General features: G+C 44.7%; 1 protein-coding gene across 1 annotated transcript in view; it reads right to left on the bottom strand.

Annotated features, from left to right (window-relative positions):
* The window catches only part of LOC129697483 (hormonally up-regulated neu tumor-associated kinase homolog A), a 35,870-nt gene extending 14,183 nt beyond the window's left edge, over positions 1-21,687 (bottom strand). Inside the window, exons 1-4 of the mRNA XM_055636097.1 lie at positions 17,743-21,687; positions 12,361-12,653; positions 10,030-10,085; positions 8,106-8,238 (exon numbers count right to left, since the gene is read on the bottom strand). Of these exons, the coding sequence (XP_055492072.1) occupies positions 8,106-8,238; positions 10,030-10,085; positions 12,361-12,653; positions 17,743-17,994 (734 nt within the window). The 5' untranslated portion in view covers positions 17,995-21,687. The remainder of the gene's footprint in view (positions 1-8,105; positions 8,239-10,029; positions 10,086-12,360; positions 12,654-17,742) is intronic.
* Positions 21,688-22,136: the final 449 nt, after the last annotated feature.

The raw sequence follows: 22,136 nt of genomic DNA, 5'->3' as shown, positions 1-22,136 counted from the left end.
TGTGTTTCACATGAGTCACCCCCTCCCCTCATAGTCTTTAATCTAACGCTACCACCATAACGTAGAGAGCAAGGTTACCACAGCTACAGGAGGATCTTATTGATGGCTATATTTATTGTTAACCCATCTGGGGATTGGGAATGTGGGTCTACTCTGACATTGGGAATAGTACAGGTCCACATCCCAAAGGGAGACAAACTGATTCTCCTGCGTGACTTCAACTCCAGATGCAACCCTCTGAAATGTGCAATTGGCAAGGAAGAAGAGAGATAATACTGACTCGCCAGAATCCTTCTTTATTTTAGACTTTAGAGATACAGCGCGGGAACAGGCCCTTCAGCTCACCGAGTCCGCGTCGACCATCGGTCACCCTGTACATCAGCACTATCCTATACACCAGGGACAATTTACAACTCACCGAAGCCAATTAACCTACAAACCTGCATGTCTTTGTGATAATATTGGCCAAATAAATATGTCACAAAATGGAGGATCTCTGCATTTGCAAAGCCTGCTTGTATCTTCTGTGAAAAACTGCAAAGCCATGAATCTGGACCCTGGGAGGAAGTCCAGCACAGGGTGGTGTCCAGTTGTCCCTTCAATTGTTAATATGTATGAGGGTTTTGCAGAAAGAGCTGAGCTGGGTTGCAAATGCATGACCAGGATTGGTTACAGAATGAGGTGTTGTAAAAGTATTGGTAATTATGTTGCAGAGTCTTTGTGCTGTTATCCTGTGATCGGTCAAAGTATGGAGCCTTGCTCTAATTGTTTATGTTACCTGGGGAAATGTTTCTTTACTTTGGTGAACTGTCTTCCAACTAGAACCATCTGTGGTAACAATGTAATGGGGTATTTTGTGATTGTGTTAGGGAGCTGTCATTAAATGTATTATATGATCTTTATTTGTGATTGGCTGGTAGGGGTTGCCCCCCCCCCCCATGTATTTCGCGCCATGGGTCCGATACAGTATAAAAGAGGGGCCTCCACATGGATCGAGGTCGATCTTCTGGAGATGCACTTGTGACTGTGTTGACTGTCTGGAGATGTCTATTCGCACGAGGCTGAAGGGCTTGGACGAGTAGAGACAAGGATTGGACCCGAGGTGTTGGTTAGGTATCGTATAGGAAGTTTGTTTGTGCGTGGGAATAAAGAGTTAGTTGATCCAGTGCTCTCTACACACTCCATACACACTAGGGACAATTTACAGAGGCCATCTATCATACAAACCCGCACGACTTTGGGATGGTCACAGGGAGAACATGCAAACTCCACATAATCCACACCTAAGGTCAGAATCGAACCTGGGTCTCTGGCCCTGTGAGGCATCATCTCTACTAATTAGTTACTTTACAGCCCACAAAACTGAGAACATCAATCCCAAAGGACTGCTTGGAAAGAGAAAAAGAATGGCAATAGCAATGGGAAATGCTAATAGAGAAAGAAAATAATGTATATTTTAGTAACTTTGTGGCACAGTGGCACAGCTGTAGAATTGCTGCCTTACAGCGCCAGAGACCTGGTTCAATCCTGACCTCGGGTACTATCTGTACGGAGTCTGTACGTTCTCCCTGTGACCTCGTGGGTTTCGTCCGCGTGCTCTGGTTTCCTCCCCACACCCCCAAGGAAGTGCAGGGTTGTGGATTCAGTGTGTAGGATAGTGCTGGTGTACAGGGTGATTGTTAGTTGGCGTGGAATCAGAGGGCCGAAAGACCTGTTTCCACGTTGCATCTCTAAACTAAACTAAATAAAAAATAATGAATGTAATCCAGTGGCTAGAATAATGAAAGGAAAAATAATCCTCACAACATTTCTGCACCAGTGCAGCCAAAAGCATATATTTGTCAAAGATCATTTTAAGGTGAGGCCCTCTCTGCAAGATTTCTAAGAACATTATGTTCTTAAACTAGACAATCCAAGCATAATTTCCTACCCTCTAGCAATGGATTTCTACCAAGACCACCTTGTGCATCGTCTATAACTTTGATGGAAGAGCTGCAGACACCAGCATATTTCATTTATCCAGGAATTCTTCTGCAAGTTATGCCCCATAATCATCCTTCAAACTGAAAAGTTAAATCATATTTTTGGAGACTAGGGACCTGGGCTCAATCCTGACTACGGGTGCTGTCTGTGCAGAGTTTGTACGTTCTCCCCGTGACCATGTGGGTTTTCTCAGTGGTTTGCTCACACACTCCAAAGACGTACAGGCTCGTAGTCTAATTGGCTTGGTATCAATGTGAAATGTTCCCTTGTGTGTGTAGGATAGTATTAGTGTGCAGGGATCGCTGGCCATTGCGGACTCAGTGGGCCTAAGGGCCTGTTTCCTCGCAGTATCTCTAAACTAAACTAAAACTAAACAAAAGTCGTGCTTCTCCATATTGGGCCAGGGTTATTCCAAAATGCCTCTGACATTATTCCAAAATGTCTGGGAATGCAGACATGTTGTGTTTGATTTCCCCTAACTTTTGATTAGTGGGTAACTTCTAGTTTAGTTTAGTGATGCAGCGAGGAGCCCACTGTGTCCGCGCTGACCAGCGATTCCCGCAACCTAATACTATCCTACGCACACGAGTGACTATTTACGATGTTACCATGCCAATTAACCTACAAACCTGTACATCTTTGGAGTGCGGAAGGAAATAGGAGCACCTGGGCAAAACCAAAGCAGGTCACGGGGAGAACGTACAAACTCCGTAGAGACAGCGCCCGTAGTCAGGGTCGCACTGGGGTCTCTGGCGCTGTAAGGCAGCGACTCTTGATGGGAAATTTCATCTGGCATGAGCGGGTTGTGCTAAATCTGGACGCATCCAATAGTTGAAAAATGATGTGTCACTTCTGTTTGATATCTCAGTAAATATTGCTGGCGGGGAAAAAAACTTGTTATCATGAATATATAGTCAGGAATTTATCCTGCAGGATTTCGCTCCTTTGAAGTGTGATACAAGTCCACGACTGATTTTTCAACACCCTTGGTCCCAGAGTGTTTCTGGATTATCCGTTTTGCCAGACCAGTAGAGGTTACGGCCTCTGGGAGGAGTCCAACGATACCGGAACTGACCGCCTTGGCCACCGTGGGTCAAGGTCCCAACCCGTTAAGTCAGCCTCGGAAATCGTCTGTGGGGACGGATCTGCCAAAGTTCCAGAGCCCCGGCGGCAGTGGGCAATTTCAACCGTGGAAGTCCCAATGAATTCGGCCACCTCACCCAGCCTCAGCGCCACATTTTCACAGGGATTTCCAGGGGGGATTTCATGTGCGTTCTTGGAATTTTCTCTGGATTAAAGGAGGTGCCCGACCACCAGTTGCCGGAAAATCAAAATGGTGGACTGTTCGTCTAATCCCAAAAGCTCTTTATGACCATGGCAAACATCAAGGTACATTATTTTTAAGGCATTCCACAATGCCAATGGCATGTTTCAGTAGTCAGGATTATAAAATATTGTAAGAATCAGAAAATATTTACTCACAGTCTATGTCTAACCAGTTTAAAATGGGAATAAATCATTTATTGCAATCTTAGAATATCATTAGCGGCATAGTGGTGCAACTGGTAGAGCTGGTGCCTCATAGCAGGCGGCACGGTGGCACAGCGGTAAATTTGCTGTCTTACAGCGCCAGAGTCCTGGGTTCTATCTTGACTTCGGGTGCTGTCTGTACAGAGTTTGTAGGTTCTACCCGTGACTGCGTGGGTTTTCTCTGGGTGTTCCGGCTTTCTCCCACACTCCAAAGACATAAATTTGTAGGTTAATTGTCTTTGGTAAAAAATTGTAAATTGTCCCTAGTATGTTGGATGGGGCTAGTAGATGGAGTGATCGTTGGTTGGCTTGGAGGTGTGCCAAAGGGCCTTTTCCGCACAGTATCTCTGGAGCCTAAAGTCTAAAGATTGTGGTTCGATCCTGATCTTGGGTGCTGTCTGTGTGGAGTTTTCACGTTCCCAGTGTGACCAGTTTCCTCCATATCTCAAAGACTTGCAGGTTTGTAGGTTAATTGGCCCCTGTGAAATTTCCCCCAGTGTGATCTAATGTGAAATTAGGATAACATGAAACTAGTGTGAATGGCTGATCGATGGTCAGCTTGGGCCAAAGGGTCTGTTTCCAAACTGTATCTTACAATGAATCAAACAAGTTTCATTATATAGGGAACATTTTTCTGTTTAGCAGCCTTGGGGCTATGCTTTTACAAATAGAAAGTATGATTGATTTTACATGCTTTGTAGGGGGTAAAACAGTTGACTGGCCAGTTAAAACTAATGATCCTCAAAGTCTCATCTTATTCAGCAGCATTGTAGACGTCAGCTCTTATCCACCCTTTAAACCTTCACCACATGATTCATAGCTCTTGGTTACAGCAGGAAATTTGAAGGAAATCAATATGAACCCTATCAGCATATTCTTTGTAAAATGAACAATGCCATTCATTTTGGTCTTAAAAAACCAAGAACAGTTGGCTACGGCAAGCTCAGTTATTGGAGTGGGTTTGCTTAGAAAGATAAATCAAAGAATCTTTGCTTCTTGAAGGATGCTTAGGCTGGCACGGTGGCGCAGTGGTAGTTCTACTGCCTTACGGTGTACAGAGACCCGGGTTCGATCCTGACTACGGGTGCTGTTCTGTTCGGAGTTTGTACGTTCTCCCCTTGGCCTGCATGGGTTTTCTCCGAGATCTTTGGTTTCCTCTCATCCTTCAAAGACGCACACGGTTGCAGGTTAATTGGCTTGTTATAAATGTAAATTGTCCCTAATGTGTGTAAATAGTGTTAATGTGCGGGGATCGCTGGTCGGTGCGGACTCAGTGGGCCGAAAGAGCCTGTTTCCTCGCTGTTTTTCTAAACTAAACTAAACTAAGCTAAAAAAAAATATCACTCTTACCTGGAACCAGAAGGTAACTATTTTATATTAATATTATTTTTTTTTAAATATATTACCTAACAGTATGCAATATACATTTCGAAGGCAGCTGTACAGAATGTGCATGGTAACAGTACAGCACAAGGACAGGCCCCTTGGCCCACAATGTCTGTGCTGAACATGATGCCAAGATCATCTCTTATGTATCTGCACATAACCCCTGTCCCTCCATTCCCTGCATATACATCTGGCGATCTAAAAGTCTCTTAAAAGCCTCTATTGTATCTGCTTCAATCACCAAACCCCGCAGTGTGATCCAGGCACCCTCTGTGTAAAAAAAGTTTGACCTGCACACCACTTTAAAATTTTGCCCCTCTCACCTTAAAGCTAAAGCCTCTTGCATTTGATTTTTCCATCATGGGAAATTGTTTGTGTCAACCCCATCTATGCCTCATAATTTTATATACTTCCATCAGATCTCCCCCGCAACCTCAGACGTACCAGAGAATTCACATAATGTCAGCCAGAACCGTCAAAGTTTCCAGAATTTAAAATAAAAACAGAAATTGCTGGAAATACTCAGCGGTTCAGGAAGCATCAATGGAAAGAGATGTGTAGGGAGGAACTGCAGGTGCTCGTTTAAATCGAAGATAGACACGAAAAGCTGGAGTAAATCAGTGGATCAGGCAGCATCTACGGAGAGAAGGAATGGGTGACTTTTTCGAGTCGAAACCCTTCCTCTGAACAAGAAGGGTCTCGACCGAAACGTCACCCATTCCTTCTATCCAGAGATTCTGCCTGTCCCGCTGAGTTACTCCAGCTTTTTGTGTCTATCAATGGAAAGAGAAACACAGTTAACGTTTCAGGTCGAAGATCATTTAACAGAACTGGGAAAGAGGAAGAAGATAGACATTAAATGCTGGAGTAACTCAGCAGGACAGGCAGCATCTCTGGAGAGAAGGAATGGTTGACGTTTCGAGTCGAGACCCTTCGAGAGGAAGAAAAAGTTTGAGCAAGGGTCTTGACACTAAATGCTGCCATCCATTCCCTCCACAATGCCGCTTGCCCCTCTGAGTTACTCCAGCACGTTCTGTTTTGTTCAAGATTCCGGCATCTGCAGTTCCTTTTTTCTCCGTGGATTGAAAGAAACAGTGGTACGCTGGTAGAGCTACTGCCTTATGGTACCAGAGACTTAGATTTGATCCTGACCTCGGATGCTGACTGTGTGGAGTTTGCAAGTTCTCCCTGTGACCGTGTGGCTTTCCTCCGGGTGCTCCAGTTTCCTCTCACACTCCAAGGTTGTGCAGGTTTGTAGGTGAATTGGCCCTCTGTAAATTGCCCTTGGAGTGGGGGGGGATGAGAAAGTGGGATAACATGGAACTAGTGTGAACGGGTGATGGATGGTCAGCATAGATTCAGTGGGCCGAAGGGCCTGTTTCCACATTTCATGTATGAACTAAATGAACTTGCAGAGAAGATGGGGGAAGGATGGATAGGTCAAAGGAAATATCGCTCATAAGCTGAGATTTATTTGGGATCATTTCCCACTTTCTGAGTTATGTAAAACACTGACAATCTCTTGAATAATAAAAGGAACACAGATGGTGGAATCATTGTTAAACAAGGCTGGCAGAGTTGCAATAACATCCTCAAACATAATGCAATAAATATTGAAAATCTGAAATAAAACAGAAGGTGCTGAAAGCATTCAGCTGCCTCTCTGATCTGTGGGGTGTTTCTGGTTTTTATTTGTAGCTTTTGAATTTATTCAGTTATTGCAGGATGGATCCATCTCATAAGTTCAAAAGTTCATAAGTTATAGGAGCAGAATTAGGCCATTCGGCCCAAGACATCTACTACGCCATTCAATCATGGCTGATCTATCTTTCCTTCTCAACCCTATTCTCCTGCCTTCTCCCCATAACGAATGGCACCCGTACTAATCAAGAATCTATCTATCGCTGCCTTAAAAATATCCATTAACTTGGCCTTCACAACCTTCAGTAGCAATGAATTCCACAGATTCACCGCCCTCTGCCTAAAGAAATTCCTCCCCAACTCCTTCCGAAAGTTACGTCTATTTATTCTGAGGCTGTGGCCTCTGGTCCTAGACTCTCCCACGAGTGGAAACATCCTCGACATGTTCCAAGGTTGGCCACTCTAACACTCCAAGGGCAATATCCAGACTTTCAGTATTCGGTACGTTTCAATAAGGTCCCCCCTCATCCTTCTAAATGTCAGCGAATGCAGGCCCAGTGCCGACAAACGCTCATCATAGGTTAACCCACTCATTCCTGGAAAGGAAGGCAGGTGAATCTGATCTTGATTGTAAGCACCAGGCAATGACTATCGGAGGTGAGGGTTAATCATCTGTGACCACCATAATAACTGAGGTCAAATCCAGTGGAGGTTTACGAGAATGATCCCAGTGATGAGTAGGTTAACCTCTGATGAGCGTTTGCAGGAACTGGGCCTGTATTTGCTGGAGTTTAGAAGGATGACGGGGAAACTCATTGAAACTTACCGAATGGAGAAAGGTCTGGATAGTGGATATGGAGATGACGTTTCTACTAGTGAGGGAATCTAGGACCAGATGCCATAGCCTCAGAATAAAAGGACATACCTTTAGAAAGGAGATGAGGAGGAATTTCTTTAGTCAGAGGGTGGTGAATCTGTGGAATTCATTGCCACAGACGGCTGTGGAGGTCAAGTCAATGGATATTTTTAAAGCGGAGATTGACAGATTCTTGATTGGTACTGGTGTCAGGGATTATGGGGGGGGATGGCAGGAGAATGGGGTTCAGAGGGATCGATAGATCAGCCATAATTGAATGGCGGAGTGGACTTGATGAGGCGAATGGCCTGATTCTGCTCCGAGAACTCAGGAATTCATGAATCTCTTCATCTTGACAATTATTGGCACCGCCATTAATATCGGAGAGTCACCATTCACCAGAGACCTCAACAGACCAAATGCACAAATATTGTAAATTTCAGCCAATCTAAATATTACCAACCTACACTGCTGTATTGTGCCTTCAGCATGCAACACTCAAAGAAAAATAAACTCAAACATTTCTGCACAAAGATTCAGGAAAAAACATGTGTACATTGTAGAAATACATAGCAGATCAGGTAACATTTATAGGAGGAAGTATTGTGTTGTTCTTGGCAGTGAGATAGCACCAATTGGAAACAGTAGTATATGCGTTGCTATCCTCTTCTAAGCGACAGATTAATTTCCCACGCAACCCAGTACCTACATTGACCAGACATCCACCTTGGGACCATATTTCTTGTGGGCGAGGAGCTCAGGGGCAGCATAGGCTGGACTCCCGCACTGTGTATTTAACATCTCCTGGCTGTCATTCTTCAGGATGTTACTTAATCCAAAATCTACATCAAAGGAATATACAACAAAAATGGAATATCAAATAAAAGACCAAAGAACTCAAAGCTGTTTTATTTATTAATGTCTGCCAGATTGAATTCCTCTTAAGAGTCATACAGCTTCGGCCCAACTTGTCGCATCGGCCAACATGTCCCACATATACTAGTCCCACCTACCTGCGTTTTGGCCCATATCCCTCTAAATCCATCCTATCCATGTACCTGTCTATTTGCTTCTTAAATGTTGTGATAGTCCCTGCCTCAACTACCTCCTCGGGCAGCTCGTTCCATACACCCACTGCCCTTGGCATGTAAAAGTTACCCTATTAAAGGTCTCCTATTAAATCTTTCCTTCCTCACCTTAAACCTATATCCTCTGGTTCTTGATCACTCTACTCTGGGCAAAACAGCCTGTACATTCATCTGATCTATTCCTCTCAAGTTGGGCCGAAGGGCCTGTTTCCACTCTGTACGAATATAACTGTCACAATTTTGTACACCACTAAAAGATCACCCCTCATCTTCCTGTGCTCCAAGGTATAAAAACTTAGCCTGGTCAACCACTCCTGGCAGCTCTGGCCCTCGAGTCCTGGTAACATCCTCTTAAATCTTCTCTGTACCCTTTCCAGCTTTTTCTCTTGAATATTTGGCTTTTTTTGCTGATGTCTTCAACTTTTGATAGCCGCCGTGCTGTAAATTACAAGGATTGTGCCTGCTTTCCAATTTATGATTGTAGACAGTGTCTACAAATCCTCTTAACAACCTATTCTATAAAGTGAGAAGATCTAACTGATTGAGTTAATCTCACATGCTTTTGTGTTTACCCCAAATAGGAATTATCCTTATATGGAAACCAAAGATTTTCTAGATTTGCTGGTTAATACGCATAAAGAACACAAAGTCTTGGAGTAACTGGAGTAATTTCCAAGGACGGCAGGTTTACAGCTTAATTGTACCTAGTATGTAGAATGTAAAACTGGAATTACATAGAACTAGTGTATGGGTGACCGTTGATCGGCATGGACTCACTCAACTGAAGGGCTGCTTTCCACGCTGTATCTCTATACTAAATTAAACTCTGCGGGTCATCTGCAGAAGGGTCCCGGCCGGAAACGTCCATGTTCCCCAGAGATGCTGCCTGACCTGTGAAGTTACTCCAGCATTCCAGCACCACACCTCACGCTGCCTCGGCAAGGCCAGTAGCATAATCAAGGACAAGTCACACCCTGGCCGCTCCTCCTTTTCCCCTCTCCCATCAGGCAAAAGGTATAGAAGTGTGAAACGCACACCTCCAAATTCAGGAATAGTTTCTTCCCAGCTGTTATCAAGCAACTTATCCCACCACAACCAGAGAGCAGTCCTTAACTACTATCTACCATTTTGGTGACCCCCACCATGACCCTCATCCTTATCTTCCTTACTTCACCTCAGACTATCTTTGATCAGATTTTGCTGGCTTTACCTTGCACTAAATGTTATTCCCTTATCATGTATCTATACACTGTAAATGGGTCGATTGTAATCATGTATTGTCTTTCTGCTGACTGGTTAGCATGCAACGAAAGCTTTTCACTGTACCTCAGTACATGTGACAATAAAGTAAACTGAATTGAACTGAACTGGTGTCAGGAATTATCCTTATTCTGTTGGATTAATTTCCTTTTACTGCTACTTGAGATGATGTTAATAACCATTTTATTTTAAGTTGGCAACAAATGATCTTGTGCTGCAGCAGTAACATTTAACACCATTGTTCCCAACATATTACCTCGTTATTTCATATTGTGCTACACTTACCTACAATTTTGATGTTGTTATTTTCATCAAGGAGAAAGTTTTCTATTTTCAGATCCCTTGGGGGAAAGAAAAATCCAGAAAACATGATATGTTTAAATACATCCTTAAAACCAACAATTATTTTATATTTAAAATGTTTGTGATTGAGCTGTGCACCTTCCTTCTCTTCATTCTTCTGAATAGTTTAAAAAGAATTTGAAGCTAGACTCAAAATGCTGGAGTAAATCAGCAAGATGGGCAGCATCTCTGGAGAGAAGAAATGGCCGAGACCCTTCTTCAGACTGAGAATCGGGGGAAAGGGAAACAAGAGATATAGATGGTGATATAGAGAGAGACACAGAACAAATGAATGAAAGATATGCAAAAAAGTAACAATAGTATGTCCACTCCATAAGGTTTAGAGGGATATGGGCCAAACACGGGCAGGTGGGACTAGTGTAGAAGGGGCATCTTGGTGGGCATGGGAAAGTTGGGTGGAAGAGCCTGTTTACATGCTGTATGTTTCAATGCCTCTGTAATAAACAGCCCAAACTATTCACAAGATATAGCGTCAGATCATAGTGACCCTTTGTCTGTAGGTCGCAGAAGAAGATTTACTAACATCCAATGAAATCTCTCCACTCTTTTATACTTCTCTTTGCTCTATCTGTTCTATGTGTGAATGGCTTGATTGTAGTCATGTATGGTATTATCTTTAGTTTAGTTTAGTTTTGAGATACAGCGCAGAGCCAGGCCCTTCGACCCACCGAGTCCGCGCCGACCAGCGATCCCCGTACACTAACACTATCCTACGCACACAAGGGACAATTTACAATTTTACTGAAGCCATTTAACCTCCAAACCTGTACGTCTTTGGAGTGTGGGAGGAAACCCGAGCACCCGGAGAAAACCCACACAGGTTGTGGGGAGAACGTACAAACTCCGTACAGACAGCACCCATGATTGGGATCGATCCCGGGTCCCTGCCGCTGTTATGCAGTAACTATACCGCTGTGCTATCATGCAGCCCTGATCTGATTTAATTGGATAGCACGCAAACAAAAGCTTTACATTGTATAATCCAAACACACTAGACTGTCTACAATCTTGGTAACAATGGTGGGATGTGCCCTACTCAGGCTTAGCAACTTTTCTTATCTGTTTGTTTCTGATAGATGGCAGAGCCACCATGGAAAGTTACCATTTCTGGAATGCAAGGACTGGTGCCACAGGAACGCTGCGCCACTATGCCCATCCAATCATAAACTAAGCTAAATGGCAACGATAACTAACCCAGCCTCTTCAGCCTTTCTTCATAATTAAAATGTTCCATCCCAGGCAACACCCAAGGAGAGCACGGAGGCGCAGAGGAAGAGTTGCTGCCTAAGGGCCCTGTCCCACTTTCCCGAGTTAATCACAAACTCTCCCGAGTTTTCCCCTTGATTCGAACTCGGGGAATGGCGGGGAATGTCCGTAGCGAGGCCATAGGAGTCCGTAGATATTTCGTAGAGGCTCGTAATGCCAGCTGTAGGAACTCGGGGCATCAGGTAAGTCCGGACTTTTTTTCAACGTTGAAAAATGTCCACGAGTTAAAAAAATAGCCCCGAGTACCTACGAACGGCTATTACCGTAAGTGGGACAGGGCCTTTACAGCGCCAGAGACCCGGGTTCCATCCTGACTACGGGTGCTGTCTGTATGGAGTTTGTGCGTTCTCCCTGTAACCGTGTGGGTTATCTCCAGGTGTTCCTGTTTCCTCCCACACTCCAAACACGTACAGGACTGCAGGTCAATTGTCTTTGGTAAATTGTGATTTATCCCTAATGTGTAGGATAGTACGTGTACTGTGGGCAAACTCCTTGCAGACGGCACTCTTAGTCAGGATCAAACCCAGGTCACTGCAGTTGTATGGCAGCAATTCTAATGCTACGCCACCATGCTACCCTCTCACCTGTATTTACCTATGAGCTGCCACACTTTGTCCTGCCCCTCCACTCTTCCAGCTTTCTTCACTCCCCATCCCCATTTCCACCTGCAAACAGTCTGAAGAAAGCTCCCGACCTGGAACATCACCTATCCATGTTCTCCAGGGATGCTGCCTGGCTCATAGAAACATAGAACATAGAAAAATAAGTGCAGGGGGAGGCCATTTGGCCCTTCGAGCCAGCGCCGCCATCATCTAAAATCAGTACCTCGTTCCTGCTTTTTCCCCATATCCCTTGATTCCTTTAGCCTTAAGAGTTAAATCTCACTCTCTCTTGAAAACATCCAGTGAAATGGCCTCCACTGCCTTCAGTGGCAGAGAATTCCACAGATTCACCAGCACTGTGACTTTGCATGGTCCTCGCTCGTACCTGTGCACGATGGCATGGCGATGGAGGTGTTCCACCGCGGCCAGGATCTGCCGGGTGTATTTCCGCACTTCGCGTTCTTCAAGCTTCTTCTTCTCGCAGATTCTGTCCATCAGGTCACCTCCCTGGCACAGCTCCATCGCCATGTAGTAGGAGTTCTCAGTCTCCAGCGTTTCAAAGAGCTGCACGATGTTGGGGTGTTTGATCATTTGGTGAATGCGGGGTTCTCTCTTCATGTTCTTCTGGATGTAAGTGTCCTGCTTTGCTTTCTTCTTGTCGATCACCTTGATGGCTACCTGGGTGAACACATCCACCAAAAAAAAATGTTTTATTTAGTTTTCACGAAACAGCGCGGAAACAGGTCCTTCGGTCCACCAGGTCCGCGCCCATCACTGATCCCCGCACTCTCACACTACCCTACATACACTGGGGACACTTTACAATTTACCAAGCCAATTAACCTACAAACCTGTACATCTTTGGAGTGTGGGAGGAAACCGGTACACCCGGAGAAAACCCACGCGGTCATGGGGAGAACGTACAAACTCCGTACAGACACCACCCATAGTCAGGATCGATCCCGGGTCTCTACACTGCAAGGCAGCAACTCTACCGCTGTGCCACCGTGCCGCCCAGTTGAGCGTTTGCAAACGTGTTAAGATTCAGATTCAGATTCAGATTCAATTTTAATTGTCATTGTCAGTGTACCGTACAGAGACAAGTGTTAAGAGAGCCAAGAGGGTTTAATTGCCATATGTACCCACAACAGAACAAATAAAGTCTTACTTGCAGCAGCAAACAAGGTACCATAATCAATTAAAAAAATCAATAAATCAAAAACCCCAATATTAATACAACTTGATTGTGATTCTTAGTCTACTCCATCTAAGTCTCACCCCTCTACTTTCAGTTTGAAGACTGGTTCTGTCCAGAAATGTCACCCATCCTTTTCCCCCAGAGATGCTGCCTGACCTGTTGCGTTACTCCACTACTCTGTGTCTATCTTTGGTAGAAACCAGCCTCTGCACATCCTTCCACGCTAATTTAGAATCACGACTTTTTTTCGACATAAAGTGGCGTCCAAGGGTGTAATGTGCCATGATTACATTGAATGGCGGTGCTGGCTCGAAGGGCCAAATGGCCCCGTCCTGCACCTATTTTCTATTGTCTATTGTCTAACTGAAAGGTTTTTGAAACGGGCCTTTAAGCCACTTTAAGACTCGATATTTAAAAACACTTTGAAACTTGGATACAATATGGCACCAGTAAACTGGCAATTATTGTCTATTGCCTCAGTGTAATGTACTATTCTTACATATTCTTACACTCGTACTTCAAAATTTCATAAATTATAGGGGCAGAATTAGGCCATTTGGCCCATTGAGTCTACTCTACCATTCAATCATGGCTGATCTATCTTTCCCTCTCAACCACATTTCCTGCCTTCTCCCCATAATACCTGATACCTTTACCAATCAAGTATCTGTCAAACTCCACCTTAAATATATACATTGACTTGGGCTCCCGAGCCTTCTGTGGCAAATAATTCCGCAGACTCACCTCCCTCTGACTATAGAAAGTCCTCCTCATCTCCATTCTAAAGGTATGTCCTTTTATTCTGAGGCTACATCCTCAGCTCCTGGAATCTCCCATTACTGGCAACATCCTCTCCACATCCACTCTATCCAGGCCTTTCATTATTCGGTAAGTATGTTGCATAGGAAGAAACTGCAGATGAAATGTGTAGGAAGGAACTGCAGATGCTGGTCTAAACCAAAGATAGACACAAAATGCTGGAGTAACTCTGGGACACGCAGCATCTCAGCAAGGAATCTTTCGGGTGAGAGAAAAATAGGAATTCGGCCCTTCGTTCAATATGATCATGGCTGATCATCCAACTCAGTATCCCGTTGATCCCCTTAGCCACAAGGGCCACATCTAACTCCCTCTTAAATATAGCCAATGAACTGGCCTCAACTACCCTCTGTGGCAGAGAGTTCCAGAGATTCACCACTCTCTCTGCGTGAAAAAAAGTTCTTCTCATCTCGGCTTTTAAGGGATTTCCCCTTTATCCTTAAGCTGTGACCCCTTGTCCTGGACTTCCCTAACATTTAGACCAACCCCTGAATTTTGTAAGTTTCTATAAGAGTCCTGACATCCCACGAATCAGTCTGGCGAACCATCTCTGCACTCCCTCTAGGTAATGTCTAGAGATATGGAAGGGTACTCCAGGTGTGGTGAAAGCGACAACTGAAGAACAATGCGGCAATGAAAGCTACCATTCGCTACTGGAAACCTCTGAGAATGGTACATTGTCCCAGGCCACCATTTAGAGGGTTTTTTGCCACCAAAATGGATGACCTCACATTTATCCAGGAGCCAAACATTTGCCCACTACAGTCAGTCAGAATCCTAGCATCCTCCTCACAGCTCACAGAAAGCGGACAGATGAAAATCTAGAATGGTACGGAGTGAAGGTGACTAGGACGAGGACAGGAAAGTGGAGTCGGTGAGAGGGAGGAAAGCAAGGGTTACTTGAAGTTAGAGAAATCAAGATTTAAACCACTGGGTTGTAAGCTACCCAAGCAAAATATAAGGTGCTGTTGCTCCAATTTGCGTTAGGCCTCACTCTGACAATGACTGCGGTAAAAACAAGGGGGCAGATTAATATCTCAATGGAGTTAGGTTAGCTAAGGGGGAGGTGCAGCGAGACCTTCTGCAGTTGTATAGGGCTATGGTGAGACCACATCTAGAGTATTGTGTACAGTTTTGGCCTCCTAATTTGAGGAAGGACATCCTCGTGATTGAGGCAGTGCAGCGTAGGTTCACGAGATTGATCCCTGGGATGGTGGGACTCTCATATGAGGAAAGATTGAAAAGACTAGGCTTGTATTCACTGGAATTTAGAAGGATGAGGGGGGATCTTATAGAAACATATAAAATTATAAAATAACTGGGCAAGCTAGATGCAGGAAAAAATGGTCCCAATGTTGGGCGAGTCCAGAACCAGGGGCCACAGTCTTAAAATAAAGGGGAGGTCATTTAAGACTGAGGTGAGAAAAAACTTTTTCACCCAGAGAGCAGTGAATTTATGGAATTCCCTGCCACAGAGGGCAGTGGAGGCCAAGTCACTGGATGGATTTAAGAGAGAGTTAGATAGAGCTCTAGGGGCTAGTGGAGTCAAGGGATATTGTGAGAAGGCAGGCATGGGTTATTGATAGGGGACGATCAGCCATGATCACAATGAATGGCGGTGCTGGCTCGAAGGGCCGAATGGCCTCCTCCTGCACCCATTTTCTATGTTTCTATTTTTCTATGACTCTCTGACAGTCTCCACCCAAAACATCACCCATTCCTTTTCTCCAGCGATGCTGCCTGTCCCACTGCATTACTCCAGCATTTTGTGTGTATCTTCGGTAGGTATTATTGCACTCAAGTATGGTAATACTTTTGGTAAGATTTTTACTGAATTGTTGCAAAAAAGGAAATAAACTGTACCTAGCTACATGGGACAATAAAACACCATTGCACCGTCTATTAAGTTAGATTGAGCCACAGTACCACTGACAAATGCACGAACCAGTTACCAGTTACCTTACATTTCAACAGTTAAAGAGGAGAAAATATTTTTCTCCAAAGTCCTGATTTGCCATATGAAAGCTGTGCTGGGGAACTATTAAATAAGAATGGCACGGTGGTGCAGCAGTAGAACTACTGCCTTACAGCACCAGATACCCGGGTTCGATCCTGACTACAGGTGCTGTCTGTATGGAGTTTGTACGTTCTCTCAGTGTCTTTCGTGGGTTTTCTCCGAGATCTGCAGATTCCCCCCACACTCCAAAGACGTACGTACAGGTTTGTAGGTTAATTGGCTTGGTTTAAGTGTAATTTGTCCCCAGTGTGTGCAGGATCGTGTTGGGGTGTGGGAAACGCTGGTCGGTGCGGACTCGGTGGACCGAAGGGTCTGTTTCCGCCCGGTATCGCTAAACACTAGAAAAACTAAATTGCAGGAGCCGTAAAACACTACAGAGGCTAGCAGTCTGAATTAAAAGCAGAAAATGCTGGAACACTCAGAAAGTCAGGCAGGATCTGTAGTGAGATTGTGGAAGAATATATAAATGGAACTAGTGGGATTAGTATAAATGGGCATAAAGTTGGTGGTTAGTATGGACTAGGCGGGCTGAAGGGCCTGGTACTGGGTTGTGTCTCTGCAATTCTATGATCTCTACAGTAGCTATGCGGCAACATTAATGGCTATTGCAAATGGACTATAAGAAGGTGGAAATAAACAAGGAAACACACAGGAAAGCACATTTAGTCATGAGAAATATTCAAGTTGGTCAATTCAAGAACGTTTTTGTTAAGAATCAAACACCGAGATTCAGGTATATTGTAATAATACATATTCATAAACTTCATTAATTTTGTCCTTATAAAATAAATACTTATTTAGTTTAGTTTAGAGATGCAGCATGGAAAACGGCCCTTCGGCAGACAAGCGGTCCCTGCACACTTACACGATCCTACACACACTAGGGACAATTTCCAATTTTACCAAGCCAATTAGCCTACAAACCTGTACGTCTTTGGAGTGTGGGAGGAAACCGGTGCACCCGCAGAAACCTCACACGGTCACGGGGGAGGTGGAGCGGGGGACGACGAACAAACTCCGCTTTTGACGTACAGACTCCGTACAGACAGTACCCATAATCAGGATTGAACCCGGGTCTCTACCCGCTTGGTGTAAGGCAGCAACTCTACCGCTGCACCACAGTGCCGCTACAATCTCCACAGTAGCTGATTCTGCGACAACGTTAAAGTCTATTGCAAATGGAATACTATAAAGTGGAAATAATGCAAGAAAACACACATGGAAACACGCAAGCGATAGCCCAGCTGTTGGCGGTTGTGCAGTAAACAAGCAGAAGCGGAATGAACAGAATATTGTCCGGTAATTCACTTCAGGAAAGTTTTGGTTAAAAATCAATAACAGATTCCGGTATGCTGCACTCCCATATACATTCATATACTTTATTAAATTTGTTCTTGCAAAATAATACTGCCAGATTTTGTCATGTTTTCTATCTAAAATACCTTTTTTTAACATCAATGTCTTATCTTTTTGAACACTAATCAATATAAGACTGGGATTGCTCCACTCCTTTGATGTACTTTTCACTCGGCATCAGACAAGCAGGAAGCAAGTACCTAAGAGAGACGCGTTTACCTAAGATAGACACAAAAAGCTGGAGTAACTCAGCGGGACAGGCAGCATCTCTGGGGAGAAGAAATGGGTGACGTTTCGGGTCGAGACCCTGCTTCAGACTTTTTGTGTCTATCTTCGGTTTAAACTCACATCTGCAGTTCCTTCTTACACGCCTTTACCTTCTCTCCTGTCGGAATGTGCAGCCCTTCCATCACCTTGGCGAATGAGCCTTTGTTGATCATCTTGCCCACCAGGTAGTTCCCTACCCGCTTGGTGTGAGAGAAGCTCTTCGCTGCATCCTGAGGCAATGAGACGAAACACTCCGGCATTTCAGAGTCTTTGATCGCTTCCTCCCATGCTGGCAGCGCTCGTTCCGCGGTGCTTGCTCCGGCGAGGAGGTGGTCCAGAGCGGATCTAATCTCTGCAGGCATCGCCGAGGCGGGCACGGTGAATTGAGCCGTTCCCCAGCGGGGGCTGGGGCTGGGGCTGGGGCTGGCGCTGGGGCTGGCTGTGTTTAGCACGCATCACCGGGGAAATGAACACAAAGCCCATAATCACCCGAGTCTTCTCTGAAGAAGGATTACCTCCCAGTTAATGATTTGCCTAGAAGATTACTGGCCCGTTCAGCCATAACGATTGCATAGATAATTAACCAGGCTGATATCCCTTTTTGTCAGTCATGCACGCAGACAGACCATCAATAAAGGACATTCAATCCCAGCGCAGAGCACACACGAGTGGCGTATTGTCACCGACACTGAGGAATATTGTGTGGCTTAAACCAATGGTCAAGTGTGGAGCAGAAAACGTGCAGAAACGGTGATCAGATAAGTCACTTCTTGCAATGGTGAGTCTCTCTCTCGACAATAAGTGGAGGTTAGAAAGGTCATGGGAAGACGATAGGAGAATCAAAATAATCGATTCAATAGTGTTTAACCCCAAAGAGCACAACACTCAAAGTTATAATCATAGAGATATATAGCATGGAAAGAGGCCTTTCAGTCTCATTTGCCTGCATTTGATCCATATTCCACTCAACCTTGTCTATACAGGTACCATGTACCTGTCCAAATGTCTTTTAAACAATCTAATTCTACCCGTCTCCTCCACTTCCAGTAGCAGCTTGTTCTATTTCCTCACCACCCTCTGAGTAAAAAAAAAATTGTCCCCTGGTTCCTTATAAATATTTCCCTCTCACCTTAAATTGTTTAGAAGGATGAGGGGGAACATCAATGAAACTTGCTGAATAGTGAAAGGCCTGGATGGAGTGGATGTGGAGAGGATGTTTCCATTAGTGGGAGAGTCTAGGACCAGAGGTCATAGCTTCAGAATAATAGGACATACCTTTAAAAAGGAGAGGAGGAGAAATTTCTTTGGTCTGATGGTGGTGAATCTGTGGAATTTATTGCCACGGGCAGCTGTGAAGGCCAAGTCAATTGGTATTTTTAAGGGAGAGATTGACAAATATCTGTATCTCTCAACTAAATTAACGTTCCCCTACCCTGGGTCAACGACTCTGCGCATTCACCCCTACCTATTCCCCTTGTGGTTTTATAGACCTCTGTGATGTGTGATTCATACTGTATGATTCAATGACTCTATGACTTTATGATCAGCCTCAGCCCATGGGAAACAGAGAGTGACACTAGTGTCAAAGTTGTGCAGAGAAAGGATTTACAGGAAGATTACCTGGTGCAGCAAAATAATGGGAAAAGCAATCAAAGTATTGTCTTGTTACTGTGCAGAACTATTGGACTGATTGCTAACTGCAGACCCACTCTACTGTTGACCTTGAGCCTTTATACTTGACCTTTTGAAAATAAAATCTATAAAGTACTTCCTTCACCACAGCTTTGATCTCCTTTCCTTTTTTCTGCACCATTGAAAGGTCAACTTGCTCACCCTTCATTCCCCAGGAGATGTGAGCACTGATCAAAGGTGCTTTTTGCTGCTAGAAGTGTTTGCAGGGGTGGCCAATGCCATTCACTGCAACATGAGCAGCTTCTTGGCACCACTTAAGAACTGTGTAGTTGGAGACAGCCACCGGAAACAAACATCCTTCCCTGCCTCTCTTGCCGCTGATTCCATCAGCCTAATGCTGCATTTCAAAGGCAACAGCCCATCTCGTTATATTGTCCTTTCTCACTGGGTGCCTTCAACCTACTCCAGTCGAGCAGCTCCCTATACTTGCACGTATTCTGCCTGCAGGGATCCGAAGGCAAGCAGCAACTCTGGCACTATCTCGTCGTGCCATGGACCCAGATCACCTCCTCCATCAGGCTATTAGCAGAGAGCAGAGGCCACCATGACTGAAGTCCCGTCACCCCTTTGCTCCACATGGAAAACAATCCATCCAGCCAACTGAGACAAAAGCACACTGGATAGCCACCAAGTGGTCACAGGAGTGGAAGGCAACCTCATCTCCATTACATAGCTACATCTCTTCACCAGATAAAAGCTTCCAGGGTCTGACCTCCCCAGAGGAGCATGGGTGAAGCTCAACAGACTTGGTACTGGAGTTGGGCGGTTCAATGCCAGCATGTGGAGATGGAGACTCCACCAGAGCCCAGCCTGTGAATGCGGAGCAGAACAACAGACAGCCAACCATGTCATCTCTGAGTGCCCGCTCTACCACCCACCAAATGGAGCTCAGGGCCTGGCAGACATTGACGCAGAGCCAACAACCTGGCTGCTCAACACCCGGCTTGAGATCTAACTATTCCTTTGGTTTATGTTTCATTCGCAAGAAGAAGAAGCAGATCCTTTGTTTGAAAAGCGCAACAATGGCAAAAGTCAGCGTCAGAATAAAAGCAGGAGGAGCGATTCCAAGCTTTCACAGGGGCGGGTGGCACGGTGGCGCAGCGGTAGAGTTGCTGCCGCACAGTGCCAGAGACCTGGGTTCGATCCTGACCACGGGTGCTGTCTGTACGGAGTTTGTACATTCTCCCCGTGACCTGCGTGGGTTTTCTACGGGTGCTCCGGTTTCCTCCCACACTATAAAGATGTGTAGGTTAATTGGCTTCAGTAAAATTGTCCCTAATGTGTAGGCTGGAACTAGTGTGAATAGATGATCGCCAGTTGGTGTGGACTCAGTGGGCCTGAAGGGCCTGTTTCCGCACTGTAGCTATAAACTAAACTAAACTAAACGAATTAAAGTAGAAAGCGATTCCAAGTCTTTCACAGAAGCGATAAAGCCTTGTAGCCTCAGCAGCGATGGGTATGGAGACTCATTATTATGAATTAACAATGTTTTGAGGGCATACGTTTGAGGGAAGGTCGAGAGAGCGTTATGGTGTGAAGTAGTCGGCACATGGGATTAGAATTAAATGCTTTAGTTTAGTTTATGTTTAGTTTAGAGAGGACATAGGTTTAAGGTGAAAGGGAAAATATTTAATAGGAATCTGAAGGGTAAATTCTTCACACAAAGGGTGGTGGGTGTATGGGACATGGTAGGTGCATGAATGAATGAATGAATGGATGAATGAATGAATGAATAAGTTTATGAATGAATGAATATTGGCCAAGTATTCACATACAAGGAATTTGCCTTGGTGCTCCGCCCACAAGTGACAACATGACATACAGTGACAGTTAAGAATGATACATAAAACATTAAACATTAATAATAAAACATTATTGATTAAACATGTGTATTAAATAAAATACCAGAGCAAAAGGAGGCTACAGATTTTTGGTTATTATGTAGAGCTACTACTCGTGGAAAAAAAGCCGTTTTAATGTCAGGCTGTGGCAGCTTTGACAGTCTGGAGTCACCTTCTAGAGGGAAGTGATTCAAAGAGTTTGTGGCCAGGGTGAGAGGGATCAGAGATGATCTTAACCACTCGCTTCCTGGCTCTTGCAGTGTACAGTTCGTCAATGGAGGGAAGGTTGCAGCCAATAACTTTCTCAGCTGATTGGACGATTCGCTGGAGCCTCCAGATGTCTTGCTTGGTGGCTGAGCCAAACCAGACTAAACTAACAAACAGGTCAATAGACAATAGACAATAGGTGCAGGAGTAGGCCATTTGGCCCTTCGAGTCAGCACCGCCATTCACTGTGATCATGGCTGATCATCCACGATCAATACCCTGTTCCTACCTACTCCCCATATCCCCTGACTCTGCTATCTTTAAGAGCTCTACCTAATTCTCTCTTGAAAGCATCCAGAGAATTGTCCTCCACTGCCTTCTGAGGAGAACCAAAGACTAAAATGTAAAGGAAGCTAAGAAACGAACCGAGAAAATCACAATGGACTGTTAGACTCTGATGAATAAAAATGCAAATCTTTAAATGACATTGAATGATGTAGAAAAGGAAGCACAGAAATAAGCTATGTGGCCCAAGTTGACCATGCCAGTAAGACACTGGTGTGCTGGAGTAACTCAGCAGGCCAGGCAGCATCTCTGGAGAACATGGACAGGTGACATTTAGGGTTGGGACCCATCGTGTGACTGGGAAGAAAGAAAACTAGGAAAGGGAACACAAAATACGGCAGTAACTCTTCGGGTCAGCCAGCATCTCTGGAGAGAAGAAGTTGAACTGAATACTTTATTGTCTTATGTGACAAGTAACA

Source organism: Leucoraja erinacea, chromosome 5 (genome assembly GCF_028641065.1).
Source record: "Leucoraja erinacea ecotype New England chromosome 5, Leri_hhj_1, whole genome shotgun sequence".
NCBI classification, from domain to species: domain Eukaryota; kingdom Metazoa; phylum Chordata; class Chondrichthyes; order Rajiformes; family Rajidae; genus Leucoraja; species Leucoraja erinaceus.
Note: the sequence above shows the minus strand (reverse complement) of the source record. Positions and strands in the feature narration are given on the sequence as shown.